At 42.7% G+C, this 9,872-nt stretch overlaps 1 protein-coding gene across 1 annotated transcript; it reads left to right on the plus strand.

Moving 5' to 3' along the window:
• The first annotated feature begins 303 nt into the window (after positions 1–303).
• LOC149672236 (uncharacterized) lies at positions 304–5,478 on the plus strand. The gene has a single exon (XM_089840137.1). It carries the CDS (start codon positions 304–306, stop codon positions 5,476–5,478), a length of 5,175 nt encoding a protein of 1,724 aa, XP_089696263.1.
• Positions 5,479–9,872: the final 4,394 nt, after the last annotated feature.

The following is a 9,872-nucleotide window of genomic DNA, read 5'->3' on the forward strand; positions in this document are numbered from 1 at the left end:
ACTTAATATCAAAATTGGATTTGGTTTTGTAGTCGCCGTCCGGGCACTTCGCTTAGTTTTTACCATTAGTTAAATAAATTGTTTATGTTTAGTTAACCAAGTTCGCTTTCTTGTCGTCAGACACCACAACCGCGTCCAGGCTAATTATAACCTTTTACCGTGTCAAGTCGTCCGCGCAAGTTGTCCGGTAGGCCTATTCGACTAGTTCACGAACAGTTATGGTCCGTCGAGCCGGATCGTCAGAGTCGGCTTAATTACGTGGAAAGCTGGTCGTTGGGTTGATCACCACTGCGGACGTTCACAATGCCAGTAACCGCTCTGGAGAAAGCCACTGCGGAACGGAATAAAGGCGAATTGGGTCTGAACAACATCAGCAAAAGAGTTCAAACACATGCCAAGACGCCTCTTAATCAACAGCAATTGGAATTTTTTCTGGAAGAAGTGGACAAGTCGTGGCAAGTCATAGATGATGCGCATGTCAAGGTGGTCTCGTTGGACGCTGAAAATGCTGGCCTACACGAACAGAAATGGGATGACTTATTCACGTTGTATACGAATTTGAAATGCGCACTAAAGTCTATGCTAGCCACTATGGTTCCAATCTCGACACGTCAGTTGTCTGTAGGGTCACATTCGGAGATCAAATTACCTAAAATCAACCTCCCAACGTTCGCGGGAGAAATACATAATTGGATATCATTCCGGGACATGTACCTCACTGCCATCCACAACAATCAAGAATTATCAGATGCCCAGAAATTTACCTATCTCAAGTCAAGTTTAACCGGAAACGCCGTAAATCTAATCAAATCACTCACCATTTCTGATGCCAATTACACCATTGCTTGGGATACGGTCACCAAGAGGTTCGAAAACAACAGAGAACTCTACTTTGCCATTATGAGACGATTCTGCTCGCTGCCCATGATACCAACCAGCAACTCAAATGCCTTACGATCGATCGTGGATGCGGCGATGGAATGTACCAGAGCTCTCGACACTCTTCCGATAGCGAATAAATGGGATGCCGTTCTGGTGTTCCTTCTAACCCAGAAGTTAGATCCGTCCTCTAAGGAGCAATGGGAACTTAGTCTCAAGAACACAGAGATACCAAAATCAAGCGATCTGCTGGAATTTATTGAACAAAGAGCGCGCTCCTTGGCGGCATCATCATCCGGTCGCAATCCTCACGTCACAAGGAACCCAGTGACCTTGCACACCAGAACTGGAGCATCGTCCTCAGATGGTAAATGTTCGTTCTGTTCCGCCAATCATTTCAATTTCCGATGCCCAAGACTGTCCGCTATGAAGGTCCACGAAAGACGATCATTAGTACAGCAATCGAACCTTTGTTTCAACTGCCTTCGGACGGGACATAGAGTGAAAGAATGTCCACTGGAAAAATACTGCAAGACCTGCGATAAAAAGCATCACTCCCTTCTTCACGTGGAAGTTGAGAAACCAGACAAAGAGTCAAGTAGTCAACCATCCAATACAAAAGAGTCCGATAGACAACAACCAAGCCAGGCGCAGAATTTTCATGTCCAGGACGCCGCCTGTGCAAGGGATGATTCCATACTAGCTACCGCTGTAATCAAAGTAAAAACTGCGCAAGAGACAGCCCTTCAAGTTCGAGCTCTATTGGATGGCGGATCGACTGTATCGTGCATCTCCGAAGCGTGCATGGCGAGACTGGGCCTCGCACGAAAGAAAGTCCAGACGGAAGTAGTAGGCCTAGGTGCGACGCAACTCGGTCGAGCTAGAGGACTTACTCAGGTTCATTTCAAACCATTCTTCGAGGACACAACGTCAGAAAGGTTTTGCGTCAACGCTTATGTATTGAAGAAAATCACATGTCAGCTACCTTTACGAAAATATGATACAAGCAATTGGCCTCATCTCAGGAAGCTGCGACTGGCGGATCCCGAGTTTAACATCCCTGGCGACATTGATGTACTGTTGGGTGCTGACGTATTTTTCAAACTCCTTTTAAATGGTAAACGAATCAAGGATGCCTTTTCTCCGGATGCGATCAATTCCAAGCTAGGATGGCTGGTTTCCGGGCCGACGAGCATTGACCAACCTAGAGTACACCTTCATCATACTCTCACACTCGAAGAAACCCTGAATCAATTTTGGGCGATTGAACAAGTGCCAAAGACACAAGTCATGACGCCGGAAGAAAAAGCTTGCGAGGAGGATTTTCTAAAGTTCCATTACCGAGATCCAGCCGGAAGATTCGTGGTACGCATACCAATGAAAGAGCCAACGATTCCTCTTGGATCTTCGCGCGAGATAGCCCTGAGAAGATTCTACCAAATTGAAAGGAAGATCGACGCACGCCCGGAGTTGAAAGCCTTATACGAAGGATTCATGGAACAGTACGAAGAGTTGGGACATATGTCGAAGATCTTGCCAGAGAACCAAAAGAAGTCTGCAAGAGTCTATATTCCTCATCACTATGTAATGAAAGATTGGAACCAAACCTGTAAATTCCGAGTGGTCTTCGATGCATCTTCTAAGACCACCTCTGGATTCTCCTTCAACGACGCGCAACTCGTGGGTCCAGTGGTCCAAGATTCGCTATATGCCATTGTCATGCGGTTCAGAATACATCGTATTGCCTTTGTCGCTGACATCATGAAAATGTACCGCCAGATACTAGTAGTCCCAGAACAACGAAATCTGCAATGCATACTGTGGCGGTCGACACCCAAGGCTCCTGTTCAAGAATTCCAATTGAACACTGTAACCTATGGAACAGCCTCGGCACCCTTCTTGGCAACTCGAGTATTGCAGGAGCTGGGCGACACGGGGTTACATGAACATCCGTTGGGAGCTGCGATTATCAAAAGGGATTTTTACATGGACGATGTAATGAGCGGAGGACAAACCGCAACACAAACCAAGATCGCTATATACCAGATTCGCTCACTGTGCGATGGTGCCGGTTTCCGACTCAGTAAATTTGCCTCAAACGACCCTGATTGTTTAACAGAAGTACCGCCTGAGTTACAAGATTCCAAGAACATACTAGCGATGGATGACGATGCTCTTGTCAAGACACTCGGACTTTACTGGGATACGAGGAAAGATCAGTTCCTGTTCAAAGTACAAACTGCGCCCTGTCAGTTACCTCTTACGAAGAGGACTCTACTTTCCGAAATATCGAAGATCTTCGATCCCATGGGTTGGCTTGCCCCCATCATTATTCGCACGAAAATCTTGATGCAGGATGTATGGAAGGAGAAAATCGATTGGGATGCCGAAACTTCCGTAGGAGTTCAAACATTATGGGCGGATTTCAAGAATTCCATTATAAACATTCAAGATCTTCGAATAGACCGATGGATGCATTCTTTACCTGAGATATCCGTTCTCGAACTTCACGGATTTTCGGATGCATCCGAGAACGCATACGCTGGAGTGGTATATCTGAGATCGGTCGATCAAGCTGGAAATGTCCACATTTCATTACTCACAGCAAAGACAAGAGTGGCTCCGGCAAATAAAGCAATATCAATCCCGAGGATGGAGCTCTGTGGTGCATTGCTCCTTGCGGATCTCATGGAAACAGTTCAAGAGTCCTTAAATCTGAACTTCAATCAAGTTAAAGCTTGGACAGATTCGACCATCGTATTATGTTGGCTGTCCTCTTGTCCACGTCGATGGAAGACGTTTGTCGCAAACCGGGTTTCAAGAATTCAAGAGATAATTCCGGTATCACACTGGCATCATGTTCCCGGACTTGAGAATCCAGCTGATGCAGCCTCCAGAGGAGTATCAGTGCCCGAGCTACTAAACCATAAACTCTGGTGGAAGGGACCTCTATGGCTATCCAGTCGGGAGCCGTGGCCAACTCCATCCATTTCGGATTCCAAGACGAATGCCACAGCCATCGAAGAAGATGAAAAAATCGTCATTATGACCACAAGAATAATTGTTGATAACGACATCTTTACACGGTTCTCTACGCTTCTGCGACTACGACGCATAACAGCATGGATACTTCGTTTCAAACATAATGGCCTGAACAGTTACCGGAAGAGACAAGACCCCAACTTCAAAGCCGTAATACTTTCTGGTCCCTTGACAAGCATGGAATTAGAGAACGCGTTGCTCACATTAGTAAAGATAGTCCAAGCCTACATGTTTCCGGAAGAGATAGAGTCCTTACGCCAGAGTAATCCGTTGCCGAAGCGAAGCAAACTACTATGTCTACATCCTGTCTTGGATTCCATCGGGGTCCTCCGTGTAGGAGGAAGACTTAAACACGCAGATCTCGATACAGCCACAAAGCGTCCAATTCTGCTACCGAGACATCACAAATTTACGGAGATGGTCATTCAAGAGGCCCATACCCAAAATCTGCATGCTGGTACTCAGATGGTTCAGAGCATCCTATCATTAAAGTATTGGATCATTCGAGGAAGAGATGCAGTAAGACACCAAATTCGGAAATGTGCAGTCTGCACCAGATATCGTGCCGCCACCGCTAACCAGATGATGGGTGATCTACCAAGGGCTCGAGTTCAATACTGCCGAGCATTTGCGAGAACTGGCGTTGACTACGCAGGACCCTTTTATCTACGTCCAATCACTCCGAGAAGCAAGACATCCTACAAGGCTTACTTATCCCTCTTTGTATGCTTCGTGACGAAGGCACTACATCTTGAAATTGTCTCATCACAAACCACCGAAGCCTTTCTGGCAGCATTGCGCCGATTCACTTCAAGACGTGGGAAGCCTAGCGATATATATAGCGACTGTGGAACGACCTTCGTTGGGGCCGCCAAGGAACTAAAGGAATTTATGAAACTAATTCAGTCAAATCCACACAATGCAGCTGTCGCAGATCATCTTTCCGCACAGGGCATAACATGGCATTTTAACCCTGCCGGAGCCCCACATTTTGGCGGACTATGGGAGGCCGGCGTCAAGTCGGTAAAATACCACCTACATCGAGTCATTGGTAACACCAGACTGACCTACGAAGAGTTCTCAACCGTAGTCACACAGATAGAGGGTTGCCTAAATTCAAGACCGTTAACTCCGCTTTCATCGGATCCCACCGATCTTAATGTTCTCACTCCAGGTCACTTCCTAATTGGAGAATCTCTTCAAGCAATACCGGATCCTGACTTATCTCACCTACCTATGAACCGACTTAACCGATGGCAGCTACTCCAGAAGCTAAAGCAGGATGTCCATAAACGCTGGCTTCGGGAGTACGTAACTAGACTTCAACAACGACCCAAATGGATGAAACCGCAACGCAATATCGAAGTTGGGGACATGGTCTTGGTCAAATCAGACGTTACCTCACCCGGAAATTGGCCTTTGGCCAGAGTGATCGAAATTTTTCCGGGACAAGACGGCTATACTCGGGTCGTTACCTTACGGACCACCAAAGGTGAAATCAAACGACCCATCGTCAAGCTATGCCTTCTACCGTTCGACCATGAAGATGAGCCCTGAAAGTTTGCTACTAACGTATCAAGGCCGGGAGAATGTTCCGATCGGAAAAAATGATATTACATAAAAAAGATACCAATTTTGTAAACCTATTTTTTATCGTTTGTTTGTTTAGTGTACATTTTTAGAATTAATTTTTTGTTCGTACTATATAATCAGATAACTTAATATCAAAATTGGATTTGGTTTTGTAGTCGCCGTCCGGGCACTTCGCTTAGTTTTTACCATTAGTTAAATAAATTGTTTATGTTTAGTTAACCAAGTTCGCTTTCTTGTCGTCAGACACCACAACCGCGTCCAGGCTAATTATAACCTTTTACCGTGTCAAGTCGTCCGCGCAAGTTGTCCGGTAGGCCTATTCGACTAGTTCACGAACATTAACGGTTCAGAGTGAGCCGAGAGTTAAATACACGTTTAAATAATCAGATTTAGATCTTATAATAGAAGACAGCATCATGGTAGCAATTAGATCAGTGAAAGGGCTAATCGTTATCGGCTCGTAGCTTTGAAGTGTTCATTCTTGTTTCAAAGTTAATATAGAACGAGTATTGATACCGTTAGTTATTTAAAACAGAATTGTATATTTGATTTGCTATAAATGATAAAATGAAGTTTCAAGTGTGTGACTGTCTGAAATACGGTAGGGGGTAGAGACGAGTGCTTTTTATTGATATCGTTAGTTACTAAATTCAATGTAGTGAAGTTAATTTTGGGATAAATGACAAGCGCAGGCTCTCTTTCAAATGACCGTAAACGGTTGGTCTTTCCTAATACGGGAAATCAACGACAAAATGTATAATGCAACACAATGCAAAAAGGTCAAAGATTATATTCTTCCGTCCATACTCCGTGATTGTTTTAACTTGTGTTTTTATTTTACGTGCCTTATCTCCCAAAAAATAGCGAAAAAAGCCTTTTTCCATTGTCATTTTCTTTGGAGTAATGTCACTGGAGTGAAAACGAAAATGTCATTAGAAATCTTATTTATTTTAATAATAACTCGCTTTAATATTGCTCCATAATGGTGATTGCTAGCAGACAATGGAAAACCGAATAACTTTAATCGTTTCTGTGTGAATCTAAAAAATTTATAGGCCAGGACAGATATGCCAAAAATGAGCTTGACCTAGAACATTTGAACATAAAGATGAAAATTGGTACATATGTTGTTTTTGACCCAACAAAAAATATACTAAAAGTCCCCTGCTGTAGAGCGCGAGCTTTCGCCGCCATCTTGGAAAATGGCCGCTGGGAATGCCAGCTACAATGTATTCCACGTTCTTCTTCAAAAATTATTAAAATTGGTATACATTATGACTGAAACCACATGAACATCATGGCAAAATTTTACAGCTCTGTGTTCCATAGTTTGGTCGCCATATTGCAAAATGGCCGCCGTGAATGCTAGGTACAAAATATTTCACCATGTTGTTGGAAAATTATGAAAATTGATAGGTACTAAAATCAGAGCGGTGTGAATCTCATAGTAAAATATTGAAGTCAACGAGGAGATAGTTTGGCCGCCATGTTGGAAAATGGCCCCGGGAATGTCTTTGGATACAGTATATTCTGCAAAAATTATAAAAAATTGGTAAAAATATTGTTGAAGACCGTCTAAACATCATACTTAAATATTAAAGACGTGCTACTGATAGTTTCGGCACCTTCTTGGAAAATGACTGCTTGAAATGCCAAATAAATTACCGATACATAAATTTTTTCGATATTTCTTTATTGAGTAGCAGACTTGTAAATAGGGGGTATCAGGGAGCCTGTGACACCCAAGAAAATTCACAGGACACCCTGAAAAAATATTTTTAGGGGGGTCGGGTACCACCCGGGTACCCTGAAAAATTCGGGGCGATGAGAATTCTCGCAAGAGTTCCAAGACTCAAAAGTGAAAGTAAAAGTTAAAAATACGCGGCATTTCCTCGACACCAAAATAGTTCTATGCCTCAGTATGATATTCAAGTTTTTTTTATTTAATAGAGCTATCTCAGTTGTGACGTCAGTGCCTAGGTAAAACGTCACGGGCTTAGCTTTGGCAGCGGGCGGCCATGTTTGGTACCACTTTGGTTCTATGGGCAAATAGCATGTGTGACGTCACACAAAAGCTTCTAAGATAGCTCTATTACGCTTGTCCACTAGGGAGCCCCGGATACCCAAGAAAATTGGGCTTTGGGGGGGGGGGTCGGGTAGCTCGGACATTAACTTTTCTAGTTCACCCTTGAAATCCCTATTTATAATCTGCGTAACCACAGTCATTTCCTTGCTTTTTACCTCTCCGAGTGACGTATGTAACGGAGAGGTTCTAATTTCGACGTGTCTGTGTGTCTGTGTGTCTGTGTGTCTAAGTGTCTGTTGTTACACCCACGTGACCGCGTTCGCAGTTTCCAAATCGGAGCAAACGTGTTCGCCATTTCCGAACTGCTTTCACAGTCACGGAAATGGCTCCTCTACTTGAGTACTCACACCACCATCTTCTGGTCTTTGTCCATCCCACACGGACACTAGTGTGTACTTACTGGCTTCTAATCACCAACATCTTTTGGTCTTCAACCATCCCACATGGACACCAGTCTGTACATACTGGCTTCTAATCACCACCATCTTCTGGTCTTTGTTTTTGTCCATCCCACATGGACACCAGTCTGCACACCTGGCTTCTACTCCATCGTCATCGTTTGGTTTAAGACATTCGCAGCGATCAGCTAGGGTTACGAGAAACGTCTAGCCTCCCTAGGGTGGGTTGTCCACGCTAGGTTTTCGCAATTGCGGTTGATCTTGCTTTTAACTGTAGTTCGACACCCTTATATACTACCTATTTGAGTAAGGCGAAGCAACCGGTGTATGCTTCATTTCAAACGACAATATTAGTCAAGTCTCTCAAGAATGTTTAATTGTTCTTTTTTAAAACGATGTAACGTTCAATAAGGCGAATAACTAACGAAGAAAATATTAAATATTAATTATATTTATTTTAATATTTAAGATAATCTTGTTTCTCAATTCAAAATTAATACGGAAAGAGTTAAAAAGCAGTCTATGTTTTTGTCTGTGTGTGTGTCCGTCCGTTGTTACAGTAGTGTGCTGCGTTAGAAGTTCGTTTTGTTTTGATGTGTAAAGGAATCCTACAGAACCATAATATTCCCTTTATCCTTAATATAAAGTGAATATGTGGAAATATTTTTCGTAATTATGATGCATTTAGTACTTTTGTAGCTTTAAAGCTCTATTTCATTTTGATATTCCAAAGATTTTGTTTAATATTATTATTTAAAATGGATGTTTATATATTACTTAAGCTATACTACATCTGTTTATAGCATAATCATTTCTAAAGTGAATACAAGCGCAACGCTACTATGTTGCTCAAATGAACTTTTATTTGTCAATAGGCCTAGTGAGCCAAAAAGTAAACGCTTGGATTTGGATTACGTTTCTGTAATGCAGAGACATTAACGGTTCAGAGTGAGCCGAAAGTTAAATACACTTTAGGCTTAGATATTATAATCATGGTGGAAATCTGGGCCGCGTTCAGCAGAGCCCAGCGCTGTTAGCAGTGTCCTACATAATGGGATTTTGTTTTTGAATTTTGACGTCACGGTGCTTGGCGCTTAGCTAGCGCGGTCTTCAAAGAAAATAGTCGGCTATTTGGATAACGTGACGTAAAACGCGTATTTCTCAGCTTGGCGAAAAAACCATGGAGGAATAAATACAAATAGGTCTATGAGACAATAGCTATTTAATTGGCGTGAAACCAGTTGATCACGCGAGAATTTTAAGAGATAGATTAGTTTCTAATTTTAATTATAAAAGTTGTTATCTATCTCTATAAATATGTTATCATACAATTTTTGTTAAGCCTTGGTACCTTGCACGCTATATTGCGCTAGCGTCATTTATAAAACGCCGATGACCGGAGAAAAGCTATGACGACAGAGCTCACCGGTAAACATTACCAAAATCCGCTGTCTTTTTTGGTGAGCTCTGCTGAACGCAGCCCAGACCAGTGAAAGGTCTGATCGTAATCGGATTATAGCTTAGTGTTTTCATGCTTTTTATGGTACGCATTTACTTTCAGTGTGTGTAGCCACAAATAAGCTTTGGCGTTATGTAACGTTAACAGTCATGTTGAGAAACTAAGAAAATCGTTGAGGTGAAACGAGAGGATAGTGTTTACATGGCAACCCTGTTCTGAATATGGCTTTGAACATAGAGGGCATACAGTTGAGGAGTAGAAAATTGGGCCTTTACAGACACGTAAAGGTAATATCCCTCCAAAGTTTTATCTCTTCATTTCCCGTTTTTCCCCCATCGGATGATTTTAATGTGTACAAGTATATCATTATTGGATGTAAAATGTCGTCTGATTTACAGTATATTTGCTATTCTTA

This window comes from Phalangium opilio, unplaced genomic scaffold (assembly GCF_054372755.1).
Source record: "Phalangium opilio isolate 3A_F unplaced genomic scaffold, DU_Popi_V2 ptg000053l_1, whole genome shotgun sequence".
Lineage (NCBI taxonomy): Eukaryota > Metazoa > Arthropoda > Arachnida > Opiliones > Phalangiidae > Phalangium > Phalangium opilio.